The sequence below is a fragment of the Entamoeba histolytica genome, genomic scaffold, assembly GCF_000208925.1.
Source record: "Entamoeba histolytica HM-1:IMSS scf_1104750517341 genomic scaffold, whole genome shotgun sequence".
NCBI classification, from domain to species: Eukaryota; Evosea; order Mastigamoebida; family Endamoebidae; genus Entamoeba; species Entamoeba histolytica.
The window spans coordinates 46,060-70,076 of NW_001914879.1; the positions used below are offsets into that span (position 1 = coordinate 46,060).

Below are 24,017 nucleotides of genomic sequence, written 5' to 3' on the forward strand. Positions count from 1 at the left end.
TTTTTTTAGTTATGTAAAAAAAAGATTATATGCTATACAATAAATGAAATAACAATGGCTATGACTAATAATCATCACGAGATGAATGTGTGAATTATTAAGAATATATTTAAAATATAAATATCAAACACCGGAATAAGAGAAATGATAGAAACAAAAATGAAAAGAATAAAATTGAATAATAAAAAGAATGAAGAAGAAAGTGTTTTGTAAGAAGAATAATTTTAATGAAATAATGAATGGAATAGAAATGAATGAAAGAAAATATGATGTAATGAAAGTATTTGAAAATTTAATAAATGAATTAAATGGTATTTAAATGAATTGAAAGAATATATCAAAAAGTGAAATAGAATACTTAATGATAATAAAATAACAACAAGAAATGGAGATTATTTAATATAAAAAGAAAATCATTTCTACCAATAAAAACCAAGAAAAATCAAACCAATAGAATAAACAGTATAATAACAATAAAATACACAAATACACAATAAAATCAATACAAATGAATTAGAAATAACAAAACCAAACACACAAAAAACAACAACAGAAATATGAAATAATTAATAAATTACACAAAAGATCAATTTAATAAAAGAGAAAAACTACAAATCACATACCATCAAAATAAAACATAATAAAAACAGAAATAATCATTTCTCAATAATCATAAAATCAATTTATTGATATATCTATTATTAGATCTTTTTTTTTTCATTAAAGAAGAACTAAAAATAATACAGAATGATTCTCTTTTTATTTATTACATTAATATTTGCTTCACCAATATGTGATCAAAATGGTACTTGTAGTAATGAAAACAATGAAGAGCAGTTGAAGATAAATACAAAATGGGATAGTATAATTAATATAATGAAAAATGTTTTAGGACAAATGTGGAAACACATAAAAACTGAAGGAATTCCAATTGAATATACTTGGAAAGAAGTTAACACCTTTTTAAATGAAGATTGGATTGGAAAAAAAATCAAAGGATTAATGATACTTAGTCCAGAAATGAGTGATATTTTTCAATCATTAAATGAAGCCCAATCACAACAATTAAAAGGAGAAACCACTCATCTACTTGAACAACTAACAAAGATAGAAAATTCATTGAAAGAATGGAAACAAATGATTGGTAAAGAAGGTGCAGCAAATGAATTTTTTGATGACTCAAAAAACGTACATAATTTTGTTAGTAATGGACTTCAACAAATAAAACCTGAAAAAACTGTAAAAGACTTTGTAAGCTCCTTAGGAATGAAATGGTTGTCATGGGTATTAAAGAAAAGTGTTATTAAGAAACGTCAACAACAAAAAACAAAGAATAATTAAATTTTTTTTTAAATGAATAAAAAGGAGTTCAGTCATAATTCCCAATAGGAAGATGGTGAAAAATATGGAAGGTCTATTAGTTGAATTTGGTGTTCTCCACATAATGGACATTCAGTTTCAACTTGTGTTTGGTGTGTTAAAGCAAATGGTGTTTTATTATTGGTGAATTCTTTTTTAATACAAGAAGGATGAAAAATATGACCACAAGCAAATAATACAAATTGTTCCTTTTCTTTGATAATTTCATTACACAAACTACAATGACTTGTAATACAGGTAAATAAACTTTTATTGAAATCAAATGAACTATTTGTTATTTCTATTGTTTTGTCAATTTCATTTTGGACTCTTTCTATTTCATTACCAATTGTTTCAATTGATGTAGTTAATAGTTCAATTAATTCTTTGTTATGCCATTGAAAAGGAACTAGGTCAATAACTAGATTAATTGGTATTGAGTATTTTTTAATGAGTTGAATAACCGTTATTTCATCACAATTACTTTTAATGAAAGCATTAAATATTTTTATTAAATAATCTTCTTTTTTATCTTGTATTGCAATACTATAAGTTAATTCAATTGCTTTTTCTACATCTTCATACTTTTTTTCTTCTTTAATTAATTCAATAAAAACTTCAATCATTTCTTCAGTCATTTGTTTATTTTCTAAAATAAATAAATAACTTCTTTTGTGATTTTTAAAATAGTGTTTTAAAGGAAGATTTAAAACACACTCAAGTCTAATAGATTTTTCTTTCATAAATTCAAGTAGTTCTTCGTCAGTACAATAACGAACCATTCCCCAAAAAATAAATTCACATAAGTCTAGATTAAATCCATTTTTTGATTCAATTTTAAGTAATAACTGATGAGCAAATTGAATTGATTTCTTTTGATCTTTAAATGAAGCCAATCCTGTAAAGAATGATGGAAAGAGACAAAATTCAACTGAAGATAAGAATTGAACGGTTTTGTCATTATTTCTATAATACAAAATACTAAAATATTTTTCTAAGAAATATTGTGCTTTCATTGTTTGATTACTTACATTAAAAGAAGAAGAAGAATTAAAAAGTGATTTTATTTCTTTAAATACTTCATCATCTTGTTCTTTATTAATTAAATAATTAATATACCCTTCAATATCATTACATATATGACAATATTCAATAAACAAATCATCTAATCCACTCATTTCAATAATATATCTAATAATATGATAATCAATTCCTTCTTTCATTTTGATTGATAACTGTAACGTATTTTTAATACTTTCAATATATTCTTTTCTTCGTTCTATTCCACTTTTTTGAAGAGATTTAATATCCATAATAATACTCCAACAATATAAAATAATTTTTTTCTTACTATTTACTTGACATTCATCAAGTTCTTTATGTATTAAAATTCTAGCCTCTTCTTCATCTTTTATTTCATTTAATTTAAATAAATTAATTATTTCTTTCTCTTCATTACTTCGTTTTATAATTCTATATAAACATTGGTCCGTTAAAATCCACATTGTTTTATCATCATTAATCATCCATCTTCCTTTACCCTCAATTCTAATACTAGTTGTTATTCCATTCGTATCATCTATTACTTCTACACCTCCGTTCGTATTTAATACAAACACTTTCTCTTCAAATTCTGTCTTCTTAATAAATGGTTTCAAACTATTTTTTTTTAAAATCAACTCATTTGTAGTTTGGTCAAATGAAAGAATATCATTAAACTTATATATCATCTCCTTATCATGTGGATTAATATTAAATAATTCAGAAGAATTCCAAATGACATCATACACACCTTCTTTTTTAATTAATTCAACACTTCCTTTATTACTCTTATTATCATATTCAATTTTATCTATACTCTCATAACTTCCATGCCATAACTTATCAAATACAATTCTTCCAACTTCCTTTCCAGTACAACACACTACAACTATTCCATTCATACTTTCAATAGCACCAAATCCATTCCAACTTTCTTTGTATGAAGATGAAATATACACGCATTTTGTTTTAGCATTGATTGGAATTTGATTAGTAAAAAAACTTAATGTAAATATACATTTGTCATTAGTAAATACAACAGCCTTTATTTCAAATGACTCAACATGATAAAATGAAATTCCAACTACTTTACATCCTTTTCGTTGTCGAAGTTCTTCAGGAAAGAAGAAATTAATATCAAATTCTTCATATGATGTCTTTTCATTTTTTATTTCTCTTTCCCTAAGAAAAATAAGTCTTCCTTCACTTGTAACAACAACAACTCTATGGTATTGATCAATATCCCCATGAAGATAAATATCTTTAGAATCATTTACAATTACATGTTCTTCATTTTTACTATAAACAATAATAATTTTCTTATCTATTAAAAGTATATCATCTGCTTTATTCTTCACATACTCATACTCTTTTGGAATATTATAATAACGAAAAGGCAAAACCGTGATTGGAAATGAAAAAAGTTGATCTTCCATTATTCTTTTTTTATTGTTTTTTTAAGTTCTTTTAAATACTTTTAATGATTCTGTTATTTATAACGATAGTTTTTATCTTTATAATTTTTCAATTTCATCGGTTTATTAAATAAATAAGCAGAAAATATCACTTCTAACTTTTATAAAGTTGTGGATATTCATTTATTTTTCATTGTAAAGAAGAGAGTAATTAATAAGTACTATTATCTTATTAATAAAAGTAAAGTTTATAATAACTTTTCAACCAAAACAAATAACTGTCTTTTACAAACAAACCATTTATGACTATACTGTTTTTTAAAAGGGTAATTTAATAATATAATACATTTTAGTCTATAATTTATAAAATGAATTTTAGAATTATTAAACATTAGACTCTTTTATAAACGATTTAAATAGAAACAATAATATTTTTTATAATAAAGGTTGTAAAAGAATGTTTTATATAACATACATAATTTAAATAATGAAAAAAGTTTCAATTACAAAAAGTTCAATATTATTGACTTCTCTTTTGTATCACTTAATAACCACTTTTCCTGGTTTGACTGCTCGAGTACGTTTGCCTTCTTTCACTCCTTTTTCTCCTTTCCATTGTTTTGGATTTGGTTGATATTTAAACATTGTTTCATTAACTTTGTTGCTATTGTAATAATATGATGGTGTTGAGACATCCACAAGTAGTTGAGACGCTTTGTCCATATTAACTTCTTCTAATTTAGCCAGTCTATCAACTTTTGTCATTGTCCACCTTTTAATAACGTGTGAATTATTTGGGTTTGGCTGTTGTGCCTTTGGTATATTTACTTGTTTCTTTTCAATACTTAGTAGTCGTTCATAAATACTTGGTCCTTCTTCCATTTCCATTTTTTTTGAATGAATTTTTCAAGTTTTGGAATGAATTATATCATTTTTATTTCTTAATAACATTTTATAATTGCTATTGTTATTATATTATGTGTTATACTAAACAACTTTTTTGTTTATTTTCTTTTATCAATTTCTTTCTATAATATAAACAAACACAAAGACACAATTCTCTAGCTATTCACAATTAATTTGAGTATTTTTAATAGATATGAGAAAATCTTTTTAGCATTTAACTAAATATGTTAAGACTTACCTAATAATAAATAATATTCATAATGACAATAAACTTTAAAAATTTTTAAACTTTGTTATATGTATTTGTTATATTTCAATCGTTTATTATGTTTGTTACTTATAATTCCATTTCATTATGAACAGTCAAAGTACTTTAACATCAATTTAAAATTATTTATTTATGACATTATCTGTTTTTTATTTCATTTTGTAGTTGATTATTTTGTTTTTATGTATTATTGAACATTAACCTTTTTATGATAGTATTAATTTGAAAATCTTTAGCAACAAATTCTATCTTTTTAAAAATTTAAATTCACTTTTTTCGTAATAGCTGTACTAAAATTCAAGTCAAGTTATTAAATTATTCTTTTGTTTCATTAAATTATTCTTAATAATATTATAGAGACTCTTCAAACTTAAATAAAATATTTTCTTTTAATCTTTCATATCAAAACTAATAATGTATAAGAATCAAACCAATAGATAATCATTAATCATATTTGTGTAAGTAATATTAAAAGAAGTTATTACAAGTTAATAAAATATATGTTGTGCTTAAAAAGTAAAAAAAACAATATTGATAGTAAAATATGATTATATAATAAAACATGATTATTTTTAACGTTGCTTAAAATAAATGATATGTTTTTATATAAGATATGATATATGAATGAAGAAAAAAATACAAACTATTGTAACTATTTATTCATATATGACTTTGAATATAATTATAAATATATAAAAATATACAATTATCAAAACAACAGTTATTTGAGTAACTATAATAATAATTTAAATAGGCAACGAAAAAAGCAAATAATTGAAAAAGAAGAGAAAGAAAGATATAAAAGAATATAAAGATATAAAAGAATATAAAGAAAGTAAGAAGTAGAAGAAGAAAGAATAAAAGTAGAAAGGAGAGAAGATAAAAAGAAAGAAGATAAAGAGTAATAAAACAAAAGAGATAATAAAAGATGAAAAGAAATATGAAATAAATTGTGTATTTTAATGTAAAAATTAGAAATATTCAATAAAAAGTGTATAATCTAATGATGCAAAATGATTAATATTATTTTATTGTTGAAAATATTTTATTATTTTTTATGTTTATTATTTATGTGGATAATTTCATCATGATATTTATTATATATTCAATCATAAGTGTTATGTTATTATTATAACATATAATATGTAATAAAATAAAAATGAAAATGATATGAATATATGATATAGATAGAATATAAAAACAAAAGAATAATAAGAATAAATGATAAATAAAACGAGAAATGATAATAAATGATATAATAATAAATTCAAAGTATAAAATATAAAATTAATATTAATATAAAATGAAAATAAATATAAAATGAAAATAGATATAAAAGATAAGAATATAAAAATGATAAAGATGAATATTCAAATAATAAAATACAACTAAATAGAAAAGAATAACAATAAGAAAATCTAAATAATATAAATAGAAAAAACATAAAATAAGAAAAATATAATAATATATAGATAATAAGAAGAATACAATGATATACATAGTATAAACAGAGAAATAAATATATAAAAATACGATAGATAAATAACATATAAATAAAATAATAAAAATATGATTCATCAAAACATTTATTTCATTAATATTTCATACAGAATACAATTGATAATAAAATATAAACATAAATATTTACATATTCTGTATTTATCATATTTTTTATTTATTTTATTTTTATTTTTGTTTCTATCATTTCTTATATGTTTTATTTCTTATTTATTTTGATACCCTTTATAGAGTCTTTATCCTTTATTATGTTATTGTGTATTATTGCTATTGAAGTGTTGTAAAAATAGTTGTGATGTTGAAAATGAATGAAATAAATCATACTATTAATATTGTAATTGTTATGATAACAACAGTTATAAATCCCCTGATTCAAATGACATTAATTTTCACTATTCTTCTATTATTGACATTTCTTGGTTTTTTATTTCTTTATCTTTCATTATTTCTTTTTCACTTTGAAAAGTGTTTCAATATTTTTCAATTTTGAATCAAAAGAAAAAAAAAGAAATTTTTTCAATTTTTACAAAGAACTAACAAATAATAAACCAATGAGTATTAAAGAAGAATTAGAAAAACGAATGAAAGTACTACAAAAAAAATATCCAAATTCATATGTTCAAAAATTTCTATCATCATTTACAAGACAAACAACATTTGAAGGAAATAAAAGTAAAATTTATGATATAATAGAAGATTTAAAAAAAGGTGATAAAAGAAAGTTATATTTTGATTGTAGTAATGGAGTTCCAAAAGAGCTCAGAGCACCAGTATGGTATTGTATGGCAACTGAAAGATGTAGTTATGAAGAAATTATTCAAATAAAATCAAAAAAACTTTATATGGAATATTGGAGTGAAGCATATGAATGTGAAATATTTGATTTAAATAAAAAACAAGCAAGAACTATTGATGTTGATGTAGTACGTTTATTTCCAGAAGGATATAAAGAAATATTTAAACATGAAGAAGTAAGAAGAAGAATAAGAAGAATAAAAAGAATGTATGAATGTCATTTTCCAAATCCTGGATATTTTCAAGGAATGGGAGATATCGTAGCAGTATTTTTTGTAATATTTTCAGAATATTATATCAATGAATTTTCAATTGATAATTATTTAAAAACAGATAATGAAATTCTTGATACAATTGAATGTGCTACTTATGTTTTATTAATTTATATGATGAAAAATATTTATTGTGAATGTAAAACAATTGCTGGAGTTAAAGAATTTCATCCTGAAAGTTTATGGAGAGAAATAGTTAAATTTTATACATTAAAAGATAAAAACTTTAATATAAAATATGATGAATTTATTATTAAACAACAAATATATAAAATTTTAGTTTGTTTCTTTGCTCGTGACTTAAATATTCATTTAACTTCAGTTATTTATGATGGATTAATTTGTGGTACTTGTTGTAGTGAAGGAAAAGTATTTAATGGAATAATAAAATTAGCAATAGCATTTATTGAAATGATAAAACAACAAGGTGTTGATTTGGGTGATTTATATTCATTTAATAAAGAGTCTCATAAATTCTTTGAAACAATTACAGAATCAAAAACATCACAACTCATTGCAATTGCTTGGTATCTTTAACTTTATTCTTCATAACTAAATTTATGTTATATATACAAATAAATTATCTTTTCATTTCTTTCTCTTAAAAAACTTAAAAATAATTTTTTTCTTTACAAATTTATTAAAAAAAAAGTAAAATTAAATATTTTTTTAATAAAACAATTCCGACAAGAAAAAAATCATAACCTCTCATTTTCCATTCATTATAAAAAGATTAAAAGTTATAATTTTTTAAAAAGATTTCATAAATGAAAAGAAAGAATATAAACTGGTAAATAACTATTTCACTTTTTATGACTGATAAAGCCCTCGAACCAAGTAATGACGGAGACATAGAAATGTCTGAAGAAGTAAAAAATAAAACAGAACAACCAGTTGAAAATATTTCTGATTGTTCTAAAATAGATAAAAATAAACCAATGAGTTTATTTAGTACAAATTTTGTATTAAGACAACGATTTGGTTTAGGAATTGCACTTTACTTTGATTTTTTATATTATGTTTTAGTTTCTGATTTGGTAATTGGAGCAGGAATAGTATTTGTATGGTCAATTCAATCAGAATTTGCTTCAGTCACTTCTAATCCATTAACTTTATTATATATTGAAGCATATGGATCAGGACAATTCAATTACTATTTTTTCTTTGTTACAAATATATTATTCTTTATTGTATGTCTTGGACAAGGATTATATTATTATATCACTAGAAGAAATATTATTAAAAGAGAATATGAGAAAGAAAAAATGTTAATGGATATTGATGAAGACTTTGTTCAACAAATTAATATGCCAACTGAAAGAGATAAAGATGGTTCAATGATTGAAAAAGGAAGATCATCTTGGTTTATAAGAAAGATATGGAAAATTATATCATATTTTATTTTTATAGTATTTACACTAATTTTTTGTACTATTTTAGTTGTGATTATTAAGTTTAAACCAGACCAAGAAAGTATTCAAAGATTTGTTGATAGTCAAATGCAACAAATTAATTTCCCATTATTTTCATTTTATGATATTTTAGTATCTGTTTTATTATTTGTTTTCTATCAAATATTAAGAATTGTTGCTCAATTAGTTTCTCTTATAGAAAGGCATAAGAAATATATTGGATATGTTAAAGACAGAACTATTAAATATTTCATTGGAAAAATCTTTCTTGTAATGTCAATTTATATTACTAATCGTATTGTTAAAGTAGATGTTGGTTGTCCATTAGCACCAGCAGGTTCTACTTTCTTTACTGTTGTTTTAACAGATTTAGTATTAACAAACTTTTTTGGAATATTATTCCCATTTATTAAAGCACATTTCCCATTTATTAGTAGATTTATTAAAAAAATATGTAAATGTATTATGCCTTGCTGGAAAGATAGTTTCGATGAAAATGATATTGCACCTCAATTTGAAATTGAATCAGAGTACTTTGAAATTTATTTCAGACAATTTAATATCCTTATTGGTTCAACAACATCTCCAATTCTTATGTTAATTGGTGCTTTGTCATTTGCTATTGAATATGCTTGTGATAAAATTAAATTAACCAAATTCTGTTATCAAACAAAGAAAACACCTGGAATGATGATTCGATTCAATCAATGGTTCTTAACATTTACTTTTGTTCTTGCATTTATATTATGGCCATATGGTGGGTTTTGGATAGTTTCTGGTGATTTGTTTGGGTTATTGAATAAGAACTATTGTGACTGCAGTCTGTTTAGAAGCAAAAACAATTTCTTATTGATGCAATGTTAACAATTTTTACTTATTTTATTTTTAATAATTTACTTCTTCTTCTTTTTAATTTATAAAAGAAAACAAAATAACAGATACAATAATAAAAGATTTATTTGACATTATGAAGAACTTTTTACAGACGAACAAGAGGTGTTATAGGATTAGGGTAAGGAAGTAATGTCTTTGATTGAAGTGCTTCATCCATCCATTGAACTATTCTTCTATCACGTTCTTTAATTCTAACAGAAGACTCTTTACCTTGATTACATAGATTCTTATGAGTTAAAGCTAATGTATTTTTAAAAGTCTGTGATTTAATAGAATCTGAAATATCAGAAGTTTCTGAATTTTCAATTAAACGTTGAGAATTAGTTCTTTCAATTTTAATACTTTGTTCAATAACTTCTTTTTCTTTTGACTTTTTTAATGTATTGGAAGTTTTATTTTTCTTTGGTTTCTTTTCTTTTTGGTCTTTTATAGAAGTTATTTCTTCATTATGACTAAAGCCTTTGACTTCATGTTGATGATCTAAAAAATCTGGTACTTCCTTTTTTTTTGTTTCTGATTTAAGGAATTTACTAGTTGATGCTTTAATTGGGGAAGGTTCTATCTCTTTTTCAATAAACACATTTTGGACGTCACAAGTACAACATTCTTTTACTTCTTTGTTTTCTTTTACTTCTTTGTTTTCTTTTACTTCTTTAGAAGTATCTTCATGGGTATTAAGACTTAACAAAGCTAGTCTTTTTTGTTGTTCTTTACGTTCAGCCAATTCTTGGCAATACTTACGAGTTTTACGTCTTGGTGGAACGCGTGGCATAGCCAAACACTTTCAAGTTCGTTCTTCCGATTTTTCTTAGAAGCTTCTCTTTTTTGTTTTTGTGTTGGTGAATTTTCCTCCTTTTTTTCAGGTTTTTATGGTTTTTGTTAAAGATCTTAATTTTATTTATTTGGAGCTTTAAGATATTTTTGGGATTATTCTTGCTATTAGTTTCTAATTAAAAAGTATTAATTTCTTATTAATTAAATCTATCAACAACATTTTAATCTAAATAAAAAAGAATTATTTATTTTATTTTATTAAATTGTTTTTAAATAACAAAAAACAAGCGTTTTTAATAAAGAATATTCATTTTCATCAATGAGATACAATCAAATTAAATCAATCCAAATATCATTTTCGTTAAGCTTTAAGAGACTTTTATTTTAGAGACTTTTTTGATTCTGTCGGTAATTTATTTTTAGTCTTATCTCTTTTTCTTGAGAAAAATTCATGACTGAGACATTGTTTGACAGTAAAACGTTTTTGAGGATCGATGTTTAACATATTATTGATAAGGTCTTTAAAGAGGTCGGACCGTTGTTCAAATTCATCATAATGATATCTTTCTCCTTTAACGATATGAGAAACCATCATTTTATCAGGGTTATTATCAGATTTGTGCATAAAAGGATATTCTTTTGTAGCCATAACAAAAAATACTACACCAGCACTCCATACATCTGCTTTACACCCATCATAAACAAGTCCACGATAAATTTCTGGAGCAGCATATACATCAGTACCACACATAGTATCTGCTCTATGTGTTTCGTCAACAGTTCTTCCAAACCCAAAGTCAGTTAATTTCACTTGATAACTTTCTTTTTGTATCATTATATTTTCAGGTTTAAGGTCACGATGAATAATACCTATTGAATGGAGGTATAATAGTGCTGTTAAAATTTCAAACATTATTTTCTTAATAAATTCTTCTTTAAGTAAATTGTTTGTAAATACAATATGAAAAAGATCATATCCATCAATAAATTCCATGACAATATATTTATTAAAAATCCCTGAAAATGATTGGTAATATTTAACAATATTAGGATGATTTAATTTTGACATAACTTCACACTCACGTTCAATCTGAGATTTCTTTTTATCAGTCAAATCACTATAATGAAGTATTTTCATTGCATATACTTCTTTTCCTTTATAGACTTTTCTTACAGTCCCAGTACCACCACTTCCAACTAAATTTGATAATTTGTAATAATCAAAAACATGACACTTTTCATTTTCTTGTTTCATAATTTCTTTATCAATCAAACAATAAGATACAGCACCTTCATCTTTCTTTGGTCTAAGTAAGGATATTTCATCAAAACACATTATTTCTATTGCTTCTTTGGCTGGTGCTTTTTCATAATTAATATAACTTCCATTTGTTGAAGTATCAACAAAATAATATCTTCTTTGTGTTGGTCTACCTACTAGTTCAACAATACTTGACGTTATTATAGAACAATGAGTATAACTAATTGTATCATTTGAGATTTCACATGCCGAGTTACATCTCCCTAAAGTAGTTTTCTTTTCTGTTATTAAAATGGATGGATACCCTTTTGTGTTACACTGTAATTCCGCAATCACTTTCTTTTCTTCTGCCATTAAAAAATATAAGTTTGTTCTATTAAAATAGAAAGAGAAAAAATAACAATTTTTTTTGCTTTTAAAAACAAATTATACTAGAATAATTTGTGTTATTAAAGTCGAAAGGAAAAGTTTAATTCTACCGAAAAATCACAGTTGAACTGTAAAGTTAAAGAAAGAGATGTTTCAATCATTGTATACTCAACGATATTCTGAGGAACAATATACTCAATACAAAAACACTTTATATAGTAAGTTTAAAGAAATTATGGAATCTAAAGAAGTTATTGATAGTGGAGAAGTTATGTTATTGTACAATATAGTTTATTCAATTTGTGCCTCACAAGATGACAGACTTAGAGAACGATTATATTATGATATTTATTCTTTTATTACTCGAAGAGCTAAAGAAATTACTATTACTATTCAAAGTAATAAAAATCAAGAATTACTTAAGAGTTATAATGAAGAATTTGAACAATTTGAAAATGGCATTAATTATATTGAACGTGCTTGTAAATATTTAAGTAAACACACAATTGAAACAGAAATTATTAAAAATGGATCAAGTGCTAAGTTTAAAGAGATTAGTGATATTGGTAAAATTGAATGGAAAAAGAATATTTTTGATTTATTGGAAAAACAAATTCAGGAAGTTGTTATCAATATTATTGAACAAATCAGAAATGGGAAAAGTGATAATTATGAAATGAAAGAAATAAAAAAGTATTGTAAAACACTTATTCAATTACATTCTATTAAAGGAAGTGATATTATTGGATTATATGTCTCATCATTTGAGAATGATTATTTAAACAAACTTAAAAAGTACACAAAAAAATGGGCAGACATTCATATTAAAGAACTTGATATGAAAAATTATTTAAAAGAAGGTATTAATTTATTAAAAAAAGAACAAGAGGTGATTGGGTGTAATCTTGACTCAATCACTTTTGATCATATTTCATCAATTATGAGTGAAGAACTATGGAAAGAGAAGATAGAAGTTTTAAAAGTTCATTTTAAAGAAGGATTTGAAGCAGAAAATTTTGAATATATTCTTTTATTCTATAAAGCACTTAATAAATGTTCTAACTCTAATGAATTACTAACTGATCTTTCTCGTTCATTTGGTGAGTGGGTTATTTCTATGTTTAACAAAACATTAAATGGGTTTACTTGTAATGAATCAAATGATATTGGAATAGAACTATTAAATAGGTATATTTTTTGTCACACAAAGGTAAGTGAAGTTTTAAAATTGTTTAATGGAAATGCATTATTTGGTGAAGAATTAAAACAGCGTTTAAATCAATTCCTCAACTCACCATCAAATAAATATAATGAACTCCATCCCAAATTTATAGCTCAATATATTGATCAACTATTACGTGGGGTTGGAGTAGGAAAAGACAGTAAAGAAGTTATATTAACTAAGATAGAAGAATTAATGAATATTTTACAAGCAGTTCAAAACAAAGATATTTTTATGCATTTTAATTCTCATTATTTTGCACGGAGATTAATAAACAAAACAGTTAGTATTGATGAAGATATTGAGAAAAGTAGTATTGATGGAATTCGTTCTGTTTGTGGATTTGAGTATGTATCTAAAATGAATCATATGGTTCGTGACATTAATAATAGTGTTAATTTAAATGCTCACTTTCATGAATTATATATAACTCCTCTTTATGTTAATGTTTTAACTTCAGGTATTTGGCCATTTTCAACTGAAAATTCATTATCAAATGATATGCTCCCTAAAAGTATTTCATTGGCTCAAAGCAGATTTGAAGAAGAATATTTAAAAAATGGAAAAAGTAAAAAGTTAAAATGGCTTAATAATTTAGCTAAGGTTAATGTTAAAGTAACTATTGGAAAATATAAATATGAGATGATATTGGCAGGAATTTATTATATTATTTTAGACCTTATTAATCAATACCAAACAGAATGGAAATGTAAATGTAAAATAAAAGAAGAAGACATTGAAAGGGCAGAGAATGTATTAACTAAATTAGGGGTTATTGCAAATAACCATATCAAAACATCTTATTTTACTGAGCAAAAACGAAAAAAAATCGTTATTGGATTTCAAGAAATTAATCAAATCACTAAAGAAAATCAAATAAATAAAGAACTCGTTCAAAGTAGAAAGGTTAGTCTACAAGCAATTATTGTAAGAATTATGAAACAAAGAAAAGTTATTGGATATCAACAATTAAAAGAAGAAATAATGAAAATTAGCTCATATAAATTTGTACCATCAACTATAATGATTAAAGAATGTATTGAATTTCTTATCGAAAAAGAATATATGAAAAGAAAAGATGATGACCCATCTACTTATGAATATGTGTATTAGATGTTAATTCATAAAATAATATATCTATGTTATAATTATTATTTTTTTTTTTAGAAATATATCATCATAAGTCTTTTAAAATTCACAAAAAATCTTTCATAAAAAAATTTTCTTATTTCTATTTCTTATGAATTTATTACTTTAAGAAATATTCTTTTTTCAACTAATTTCGAATTATTGTTATGCTTGATTAAAAAGAAGACACGTCACAAACAGACATGTGCAAAATCCAAAAAAATTGCGAATAGGGAGTTGAGAGGCAGCTACTTAAAACAGACAAAAAATAATGTCTGTTTTCAATCTTAGTGATTGGCTAAGGGTATATAAAAGGCAGTTCGTTAAATAAATTTAAGTTCAATGGAAAACAACGATAATTATCAACTTTCTACATGGGGAAATTTATGGCAATACATTGGTATTGAGAGACATGCTCAATATGGTTATTATTGGATGATAGGGTCTGCTAAACTTAGTGATTATAAAGACTGGTGTCTTTATTGGCTTGGTCTAAATAACTTTGAACCTCCATTAACAGGAGAAACACCAGAAGACTTTTATGTTAGAAAGATTTATACCACTTCTTATGACTGTTTTAATAGACCACTTTGTGGACCACCTGAACATCATATTTCTATAGGAATTAGAAAAGAAGTTTCTGTAGAAGGAGGTAAACATCTTGAATTGATTGAAGGAAACATAAGAGAGGCTATTAATTTTGGTTCATATAATTATCTTGGATTTGGTGGAAGACATCCAATTGTTACAAAAGAAATTATTCAAACATTAAAAACAAAAGGAGCTTGTTTAACTGGGTTTGCTGCTGAAATAGGAATTTCTGAAGAACAAGAACAACTTCAATTAATGTTAGCTGAATTTTTACATAAGGAGGCTGCTGTTGTTGTACCAATGGGATTTGCTACTAATTCTACATTAATTCCTATTTTAGTAGGAAAAGGAGATGTTGTTTTTTCTGATGCTTTAAATCATTCTTCCATAATTACTGGGATGAGATCTTCTAATGCTGAAGTTAAAGTATTTAAACACAATGATATTTTAGATTTAAAAGCTAAATTAGAAGACTTAAAAATTCATGGAATGAAAAATGGACAACAACCAAAGAAAGTTATGGTTGTTGTTGAAGGTTTATATTCAATGGAAGGTGAGTTTTGTCCTTTAAAAGAAATTATTGCATTAAAGAAAGCTTATGGATTTTATTTATATGTTGATGAAGCACATTCTATTGGTGCATTAGGTTCTACTGGAAGAGGTATTGTTGAACATCTTGGATGTAATTTTGATGATGTAGATATTTTAATGGGTACATTCTCAAAATCATTTGCTTCTGCAGGTGGGTATATTGCCTCTGATAAAAATACTATTTCAATGTTAAGATCTAATTGTTATTCATATGTTTATGGATCTCCAATGTCACCAGTAGAAGCACAACAAATTATTTCATGTTTAGAAATGATGAAAACAGAAGAAGGAAAAAAAAGAATTGCACAATTAAGAAAATCTTCAATTTGTTTTAGGAGGAGACTTATTGAAGCAGGATGTCATGTTCTTGGTGATACTGATTCACCAGTTATTCCAGTTATGTTATATCATACAGGAAAAATTAAAGACATTTGTCGTATTTGTTTAAAGGGAGGAGTTGCTGTTGTTGGAGTAGGATTTCCAGCATGTACACCAACATCATGCCGTGTAAGGTTTTGTATTTCTGCAGCACATACTGATGAAGATATGGAAAAAACATACAACGTTATGATTAATGGAATGAAAGAAATAGGATGTATTTTTGGAAATACAACTCAACCAAATGTTATTTATCATCCACCAAAAGTTGATTTATCTGAACTTGAGGCATTACCAAAAGAACCAAGAGAAATGACTTTATTAAGTGAAAATTCTGATAATAGAAAAATAGTACAAGAAGTAACAAGATCCGTTGGTGTTGAATTAAGTTCATATGATATTCATGGATTTAATCAAGATATAGAAAGAACAGAAGAATTAATTAATGTTATTAATAACTTTGGATGTGGTTCATGTGGTCCACGAGCGTTTTATGGAACTACAACAGAACATTTAGATGTAGAAAAAGAATTAATGAAGTATTTTGGAACTACAGATGCATTAGTTTATAGTTATGGAAATAATACATTAACATCAGTAATTCCAGTATATGGTAAAAAAGGAGATTTTATATTAGTTGATGAATATTGTAACTATCCAATTCAATTAGGATGTAGATTATCACGAGCCACAACTATAAAATATAATCATAATGATGCAAAAGATCTTCAAGAAAAATTAAACGAATATAAACAAAAAATTGTTTATCCTAATAAAATTATTATTATAACAGAAGGTGTTTTCCAACATGACCTCTCTATTGCTCCATTAAATGATATTGTTTCTTTAAGAAGTAAAAATGTATTATTAATTGTTGATGATTCTCTTGGTATAGGAGCTCTTGGTGCAACTTTGAAAGGAACATTAGAACACCTTGGACTAACTGTTAATGATGTTGATGTCCTTTGTGGTTCTATGGAATTTGTGTGTGATACTGTTGGTGGTTTTGTCGTTGGACATTATGATATGATTGAAAGACAACGACTTCTTGGTGCTGGATTTATTTTCTCTGCTTCAGCCCCTCCTTTCACTTGTCGTGCTGGTAAAATTGCATTTGAACGATTTGCTAGTAAGGGAGTTGATATGGGAATTGCGTTAAGAGAAAGAAGAAATAAGTTCAACCAAATGATGAAAGAACAAGTAAAAAATGTAGAGATGATTGGTGATGAGTCCCTTCCATTTGTTTTATTAAATTCTAAAGATAATCAACAATTAATTGATGTATTAAAAGAAAAAGGATATCATGCTGTTCTTCAACATCACTTGGATGAAGATTGGTGTCAAAACAAATTTGTACGTTTGTGTATTGGAAATCAATTAACAGAAACCAAAATGACTGATATCATTACAGCTTTTGCTAAATTAAATTAAATATTATTAATAAAATGAGGTTTTATTTTTAATACATTACATAAATATTCTCTAATTTTTTATAATAAATCTTTTTCAAAGTTTATTTTATAAACATATTTTTATTAACAAAGCAATTAATTAAGTGTTAATAGATTTTTCATATATTCTTCCTAGTTTAGCCGAGATTAATCACTGAGCTGTTTAAAAAAGAGTAATCTTTTTGTTTAACTTATCACTTATGTTTTTCTTGCAAATTGAGAAAATCACTTCTTTCTTTATTTTTTCCTATTAATGTCTTCTCATCCTTCTTCTGCTTAATTCTTCTTTTTATCCTTTTGTTTATTTTCTGTCTTAATTTTAAACATTTTCTTTTTCATTTTTTCTTGTTTTATGAATGAGAGAAGAGACTATTTCATTCCCATTATATTATTGTGTTTAATTTTCTTTTAGTCTTACCCACACTTTAGTACTTCCTTATATTACACCATGTAATATTCTATCATAATATCTTGCTACACCCTTTGCAACTTTACCTAATACATTTCTAATTCAAATACACCGTCATAACCAGATAATAACTGGGAGTGTCGAAGCTTGAATTCTATTAGTGTTTGAGACATGCCACCTTCAACATATTTTTATTAAAAAAAAAAAATAACTAAATGGAAGAAGATTTTTTAATAAAATCCTGGTGGTGGCATCATACCTGGTTGCATTGGTGGATATCCAGGTGGTGGGTAAGCACCGGGTGGTGGCATCATGCCTGGTTGCATTGGTGGATATCCAGGTGGTGGCATCATACCTGGTTGCATTGGTGGATATCCAGGTGGTGGGTAAGCACCGGGTGGTGGCATCATGCCTGGTTGCATTGGTGGAACCATTCCTGGGGCTGGTGCACCCGTTTGGAAAATAATTTGGATATGAATTTCACCTTTTTTAGAAAGACCTAACCAAGTATCAACAACTTGACCTGGGAAACCATTCAAAACTTTGTAATGAGTGGATCCAAGAGAGTCATTCTTTCCAAAGGTATCATAGTCATAAACTTCAAATTTAATATCTTCACCTGGAAAAACGTCCATTATGAATGACTTATTCCATGATGGATTTCTGGTTTTATAAACGGTTTGTGTTTGTTGGGTACATTGTCTTGTAATAATTTTACAATAAGGATCACTAGAAAGTCCTCCGAAATCAGCTCCCTTTAAATTTCTTCCTTCAATAACTTTAAGTTCTATTCTCATAGTACTATTTAAAATAATTTCTTTCCAGTTACCTTTAATAGTTCCTCGAAAACTAAGAACTAAAATATTATAGTTTTTGAAATAACAAGCTAAACTAATATCTTTAAATTAATGAGGAAAAACAATTCGATAAAAAACATTGATTTTTTCTTTTTATTAATATCAAGAAAAAAAAAATAAATTAATTTATAAGACCAAAACCATTAATTTTTAAATCATTTAAATCATCCAAATTCATTCAAAATAATAAAAGATTTTTTGAATGAAATTGTTATAAAGTGAAAATAAAATAGAGAAATTAATTAATTTAGTTAATAAGACAATGAGAAAATTTTTTCTTTGATTCTTCAATAGGTTTAATTTGATATTGTTTTTTTGGTTTGTTATGAATGATGATATTGACACCTGGAAGGTCAGGTAAAATAATAGAATTAGAATAATTATTTAAAACAAGAGTTTTCAAAGATTCAAATTGACGTAGATTAGTTAAATCTTTTTGAATAAGATCAGGACAATCAATAATAATAGAAATAATTTCTTTTTTAGAAGGTAATATAGAAATGTCAGGTGATTGTATTTTAAGTTCAAGACTACTACATAATGAAATATCAATAATGTTTAAATCTCCTATTACTGTTATTTTTTTAATGTTTTTAGGAAGAATAAATTTAAAAGGAATCATTGAACTACCAATTTCTATTTCAACAAGAGAATTAACTGATGAAAGATCATTAAAAGGTTTAGATAAATAAAATAATGTTTTCATTGGATAATATTTTTTCCAATCTCTAATGAATAAATCAAAATGAAATTTATCAATTCTAGACCATGCTTCTTTTGAAGAAATTGTCTTAATATCTTCAGTTAATGAATTAGACATAATAATAACATTTTTATTAGGAGATTTTATATTTAGTTTATTTCCATAAAAATAAATTTTTCTTTTTTTATTTGCAATTTGAATTATTTTGTCACAGTAAATTAACGATTCTAATTGAGGTGGGTCATTTCCTAAATTTATTGATTTAATACAAATTCTTTTAAGATTTTGAAGTTGTTTTAATTCTTCAAAATTCCATTTATTAAGAAAAGTGAAAGTTAAAAGAGTAGGAAATTGAATATTATTTTCATAATTAACATATAAAGCATAATAATTATCACCATAAAATTCAATAGTTAAATCATTTAATTGATTAAATGTTATCCAATGAATTTCAAAATCACTTCGATTTGTTATTAATTTTAATTTAATAATTCGTGAAGAATATTTTATTAATTCATTTAAATAAAAAATTGTATCATCTTCTATTTTATAACTTCTTTTTTCTGGCATTTTAACAATAGCATTAAAATTACATTCAAATGTACTAATGTTATGTAACTCTCCATTAACTGTTTGTAATGAACTACAATTTTTAAATATTTGTAATTCTTTTGTTTGTGTTATTAATGAATAATTTGGATTTGTATGCATCATTTGAAATGACTCATAACAATTCTTACTAATCTGTAAAAAATTAACTAATTCATCTATTGTTTGTAAATAAAAAATAACATTCATTAAATAAACTCTTTCTAATCGTTTCATTAATCTATAAATTATTTATTAGTTTTTTTTAAAACTAAAAATTATATTTTTCTTTTAAATTTCAATATATTTTGTTATATATAACCAAATTATTTTATTGAGATTGAGCATTCATATTTCTCAAATTGTGTGAATAATCAACATTTTCTGCTTTATCAACAGCATTAGATAATGAAGTAATACTATTAAATAATCTTTTAATACAATCACGTAATAATGTTATTTCAGAAGCACCTACATTCGTTAAAATAATAGTTTCTGATTCTTCATTAATTGTTCTAAGACCTGCTCTTAATTTTTCCATTCTACAATATCTAATATCTTCAAAAACACCACGAATATCATCTAAATCAATAAAATCATCAGCTGCATATTTCATTAAAGCATAAGTAATTTCTTGATAATAATAAGGTAATGGAGTAAAATCATCATTATTTTGTTCTTCTTCTAATGTTTCTTTAAGTTGTTCTAAAGATAACCAATGAGGAATAACTATTTTACATAATCCTATTTGTTTAAAATGAATAGCCAACCATAAAGGAATTGAATATTTAATACCTTCTTCATAAGGACCATAATTATCAATAATCATTTGAAGTCTTTCAATTTTATTTAAAGGAATAATTTCTACTTTACATAAGTCTTGACTAAAAAATTGTTGTTGAAGAGGAGAAAGATATTGAGTATTTTCCATTATTCTAACAAATAAAATATAAAAGTTCTTTCTCTTTTATTTTCTTTCCTTCTTTTTCATTAAATAAAAATTTATTAATATATTATTTTATTATTATTTATTAATTAAAATTTAATTATTGAAAATTTCACATGAATTTATATCTTCTCTTTCATAGTGAACTTCATTATTCCATCAAGTTGTTTACTAAAATCAACTCTTTTCTTTATTAACGTTTTCGTGATTGCTTTTCTTTGACAATTAGAAAATCCTACTTTTTCACAATGAGAATATGGACTCATCTTTCGTCTTAACTCAGCTTCCCATTCACATTTGCCTTTATTACATTGACTACATTTACTTGGACTTTCTTCTCTTTCAATCATTTTATGAATTGATTGTGAAATATAATCAATTTCATCTGCAGCTCGATCAACAGTAGTAAATAATGTAGCACATCCACATATTCCACAATGGTGATGTCTTACTTTTCTAATAAATTTGGGTGGTATTCTTCTTCTAAAATGTTTTTTTAAGAAATCGTGTTTATAATTATTTCTTATTTGCCAAACTTGTGCCATTCTTTCATTTATTGTCATTTTATCGTTTAATTCAAATTCATCTTCTTCAATGGCACTAGCTAAAATTATAAATACAAATAACAAAAAGACTTTGATTTGCATCTTCAATATTATGATTTTTAAGTTTGTTCTTTTTATTTTTCTTTTTTCATATGTGTGTTTTTTATAACAAAAAAAACATTCAATTGATTTTATTTGGTTTGAAGCTTCTGAAAGTCAATGTATTATATTAATTATAAATTTTTTTGATTTGAAAAAGAATAAATCAATTTGTTTCTTCAAGAAGTTCCTAATAGGAACTAGTAATGATAATTACTATAAAGTTAAATGAGTAATCACCCTAACTTTGACCATTTTAAGAAAACACACCTCAAAGACATACAACCTGGAGTCCGTGAAGGGTGGTTAAAAAAGAAAGGGTATGAAGTCCATTCATGGAAACGAAGATATTTTGTAATCAAAAATGAGTTTATTTATTATTTTGCTAGTGCAAGTCCTAATTCTACACCAAAAGGTGTAATTGAGTTAAATTCTAAATCTTTTGCAGAAGTAAAAGAAGGAGATGATTCTTTTACAAATATTATTATTTCAAGCGTTCATAGAAATCAAGAAATTATTGCTGATACACCTGATATGGGAGCAGCATGGGTTGATGCCATAAATAATCATATTAAAACATTAAAAAAAGTAGAAGAACAGAGACAAATAGAAGAAGAAAAAGTAGTTATTCCTTTTAATGGGAAAACATGGCCAGAAATAAAAAATCAAATTAATGTTTGTAAACATCTTCATGAACGACATATTCCTAAAAAAGAATTAACTGGATTATTACAAAGTTTAGGTGAAGAAACATGTGAAAGATATTTTTATAATATATTAAATGAATGTTTTGCTAATTGGACTGATGAAGAAATTGCTGATTATGTTTGGATTAAATTCTGTAGAAATTTGATTCGTCTTGAAGAAATTCATGTAAAAGATCAATTAAAACGAAGAAAATCATTAATGAAAACTGAACGTGGTAAAATTTATAAATTACTTTCTGATTTAAATCCTGTCTTTGGTGGAACACAAGGAGCAGTATTAAGTGCTTTTGGTAAAGAAAGTGAAAATAGTGATGATATTTTAATGGTATTAGGAAGAAATAGTCAAGCTGGTGTAAGGCTTGCAAACATTTATAACCAAATTATTGAAAATAATGACATCTCATTTGGTGAAATCATTAGAACAATTTTAGATGCTATGGAACGATGGAGAATGAGAACTGAAGAATTAATGTTTCGAGCATTTGTGACTGGAATTACTTCAAATTGGAATCCTGCAGAAGTAGCTTCACTTGTTTCTTTTTTAACAACATTTACTAAAGAACATGACTCATTTCCTTTGTTTGAAGAGCCATGGGAAGAATTACCTTCACACGCTCTTTCATTTATCCAAGCGTTTGTTATTTTTTTTCTAGGTACTTCATAATTTATAATAAAAAATATTCCTTATGTATAGATACACTACTCATTGGAATTTAAATGAAAAGAAAGAATTTATCACAATTGGAAAGTCATTATGGGGATGGAAATTTGAAACTTATAAAAAATTAACAGCTCAAATTTAAATGTATTGATTTATCTTTTTCATATTTTACAATTTTTATTATACAAAATAAAGAAACCCTATTCACAACCCTTCTTGAAGAAGTAAAAATAAACTAATTTGGATAAAAAAAATTGCGAGATAAAAAAGAGAAAAACACATCCAAAAGAACTTTAATTTTAATTGAGTGTCAGATGAGGTTCGTTGTTTTTTTTTTTTTAATAATCTTTATTGAAAAATTAATATCTTAGTGGAAAACCAACATTCGCAGGAGCTAAACGAAAGAAGACATCTCAAATTTTAAAAGAGAAAAAGGCAGAAAAACAAGCTCTTTTACAACCAGAACCAGAAAATGAAAAGATTAAAGCCATTTATGATGATGTTAAAGAAACTCAAGACATAATGTCAAATGTTTGTTTTTCTTTAAATTTAAAAAGAACAAATTATTTAAATGATTAGAATATTGATAAAATGACTAGTAATCTTGAAAAAGCTGAAGATTTAGAAGAAAAAACAAATGAAATGGTTGATAAAGCAAATACATTCAAGAAACAATCACATGAAATGAAAAAAGCTATGTGTTGGAGAAAATGGAAGTTATGGATTATTATTGGAGTTATTGCAGCAATAATCATTATAGTTATTATCGTTGCTATTGTTATTCCACTTTGCAATTAAAACATTTTTTTTAATTTTTGTTATATATACAATTATTTAATTTAATTTATCTTTTTAAT

General features: G+C 24.8%; 15 protein-coding genes across 15 annotated transcripts, besides 3 other annotated features; 7 read left to right on the forward strand and 8 right to left on the reverse strand.

Moving 5' to 3' along the window:
• Positions 1 to 15: 15 nt before the first annotated feature.
• Positions 16 to 333: a repeat region.
• A 414-nt stretch (positions 334 to 747) lies between these two features.
• Positions 748 to 1,341, forward strand: EHI_069230 (uncharacterized protein; the record flags this gene model as incomplete). The annotated part of the gene is made up of 1 exon (XM_650216.1): positions 748 to 1,341. The coding sequence occupies one exon, from the start codon at positions 748 to 750 to the stop codon at positions 1,339 to 1,341; it is 594 nt and encodes a 197-aa protein (XP_655308.1).
• A 32-nt stretch (positions 1,342 to 1,373) lies between these two features.
• EHI_069240 (uncharacterized protein) lies at positions 1,374 to 3,836 on the reverse strand (the record flags this gene model as incomplete). Its single annotated transcript, XM_650215.1, has 1 exon — positions 1,374 to 3,836. One exon carries the CDS (start codon positions 3,834 to 3,836, stop codon positions 1,374 to 1,376), a length of 2,463 nt encoding a protein of 820 aa, XP_655307.1.
• Positions 3,837 to 4,355: 519 nt separating this feature from the next.
• EHI_069250 (uncharacterized protein) lies at positions 4,356 to 4,703 on the reverse strand (the record flags this gene model as incomplete). Its single annotated transcript, XM_650214.2, has 1 exon — positions 4,356 to 4,703. The coding sequence occupies one exon, from the start codon at positions 4,701 to 4,703 to the stop codon at positions 4,356 to 4,358; it is 348 nt and encodes a 115-aa protein (XP_655306.2).
• Positions 4,704 to 7,034: 2,331 nt separating this feature from the next.
• EHI_069260 (uncharacterized protein) lies at positions 7,035 to 8,111 on the forward strand (the record flags this gene model as incomplete). Its single annotated transcript, XM_650213.2, has 1 exon — positions 7,035 to 8,111. Exon 1 carries the CDS (start codon positions 7,059 to 7,061, stop codon positions 8,109 to 8,111), a length of 1,053 nt encoding a protein of 350 aa, XP_655305.1. The 5' UTR covers positions 7,035 to 7,058.
• A 275-nt stretch (positions 8,112 to 8,386) lies between these two features.
• EHI_069270 (uncharacterized protein) lies at positions 8,387 to 9,850 on the forward strand (the record flags this gene model as incomplete). Its single annotated transcript, XM_650212.1, has 1 exon — positions 8,387 to 9,850. One exon carries the CDS (start codon positions 8,387 to 8,389, stop codon positions 9,848 to 9,850), a length of 1,464 nt encoding a protein of 487 aa, XP_655304.1.
• Positions 9,851 to 9,965: 115 nt separating this feature from the next.
• Positions 9,966 to 10,652, reverse strand: EHI_069280 (uncharacterized protein; the record flags this gene model as incomplete). Its single annotated transcript, XM_650211.1, has 1 exon — positions 9,966 to 10,652. The coding sequence occupies one exon, from the start codon at positions 10,650 to 10,652 to the stop codon at positions 9,966 to 9,968; it is 687 nt and encodes a 228-aa protein (XP_655303.1).
• A 381-nt stretch (positions 10,653 to 11,033) lies between these two features.
• EHI_069290 (protein kinase, putative) lies at positions 11,034 to 12,269 on the reverse strand (the record flags this gene model as incomplete). Its single annotated transcript, XM_650210.1, has 1 exon — positions 11,034 to 12,269. One exon carries the CDS (start codon positions 12,267 to 12,269, stop codon positions 11,034 to 11,036), a length of 1,236 nt encoding a protein of 411 aa, XP_655302.1.
• A 163-nt stretch (positions 12,270 to 12,432) lies between these two features.
• On the forward strand, positions 12,433 to 14,619 carry EHI_069300 (cullin, putative; the record flags this gene model as incomplete). Its single annotated transcript, XM_650209.1, has 1 exon — positions 12,433 to 14,619. One exon carries the CDS (start codon positions 12,433 to 12,435, stop codon positions 14,617 to 14,619), a length of 2,187 nt encoding a protein of 728 aa, XP_655301.1.
• A 357-nt stretch (positions 14,620 to 14,976) lies between these two features.
• On the forward strand, positions 14,977 to 17,625 carry EHI_069310 (serine palmitoyltransferase, putative; the record flags this gene model as incomplete). The annotated part of the gene is made up of 1 exon (XM_650208.1): positions 14,977 to 17,625. One exon carries the CDS (start codon positions 14,977 to 14,979, stop codon positions 17,623 to 17,625), a length of 2,649 nt encoding a protein of 882 aa, XP_655300.1.
• Positions 17,626 to 17,724: 99 nt separating this feature from the next.
• EHI_069320 (C2 domain containing protein) lies at positions 17,725 to 18,952 on the reverse strand. The gene has a single exon (XM_650207.2). The coding sequence runs from the start codon at positions 18,849 to 18,851 to the stop codon at positions 18,285 to 18,287; it is 567 nt and encodes a 188-aa protein (XP_655299.1). The 5' UTR covers positions 18,852 to 18,952; the 3' UTR covers positions 17,725 to 18,284.
• Positions 17,735 to 18,220: a repeat region.
• Positions 18,158 to 18,238: a repeat region.
• A 206-nt stretch (positions 18,953 to 19,158) lies between the features above and the next one.
• Positions 19,159 to 20,439, reverse strand: EHI_069330 (uncharacterized protein; the record flags this gene model as incomplete). Its single annotated transcript, XM_650206.1, has 1 exon — positions 19,159 to 20,439. The coding sequence occupies one exon, from the start codon at positions 20,437 to 20,439 to the stop codon at positions 19,159 to 19,161; it is 1,281 nt and encodes a 426-aa protein (XP_655298.1).
• Positions 20,440 to 20,533: 94 nt separating this feature from the next.
• On the reverse strand, positions 20,534 to 21,133 carry EHI_069340 (uncharacterized protein; the record flags this gene model as incomplete). The annotated part of the gene is made up of 1 exon (XM_650205.1): positions 20,534 to 21,133. The coding sequence occupies one exon, from the start codon at positions 21,131 to 21,133 to the stop codon at positions 20,534 to 20,536; it is 600 nt and encodes a 199-aa protein (XP_655297.1).
• A 99-nt stretch (positions 21,134 to 21,232) lies between these two features.
• Positions 21,233 to 21,795, reverse strand: EHI_069350 (uncharacterized protein; the record flags this gene model as incomplete). Its single annotated transcript, XM_650204.2, has 1 exon — positions 21,233 to 21,795. One exon carries the CDS (start codon positions 21,793 to 21,795, stop codon positions 21,271 to 21,273), a length of 525 nt encoding a protein of 174 aa, XP_655296.1. The 3' UTR covers positions 21,233 to 21,270.
• A 225-nt stretch (positions 21,796 to 22,020) lies between these two features.
• EHI_069360 (uncharacterized protein) lies at positions 22,021 to 23,302 on the forward strand (the record flags this gene model as incomplete). Its single annotated transcript, XM_650203.2, has 2 exons — positions 22,021 to 23,132; positions 23,194 to 23,302. 2 exons carry the CDS (start codon positions 22,021 to 22,023, stop codon positions 23,300 to 23,302), a joined length of 1,221 nt encoding a protein of 406 aa, XP_655295.2.
• A 172-nt stretch (positions 23,303 to 23,474) lies between these two features.
• Positions 23,475 to 23,958, forward strand: EHI_069370 (vesicle-associated membrane protein, putative; the record flags this gene model as incomplete). Its single annotated transcript, XM_650202.1, has 3 exons — positions 23,475 to 23,479; positions 23,532 to 23,691; positions 23,740 to 23,958. The coding sequence occupies 3 exons, from the start codon at positions 23,475 to 23,477 to the stop codon at positions 23,956 to 23,958; spliced, it is 384 nt and encodes a 127-aa protein (XP_655294.1).
• Between the last annotated feature and the right edge of the window lie 59 nt (positions 23,959 to 24,017).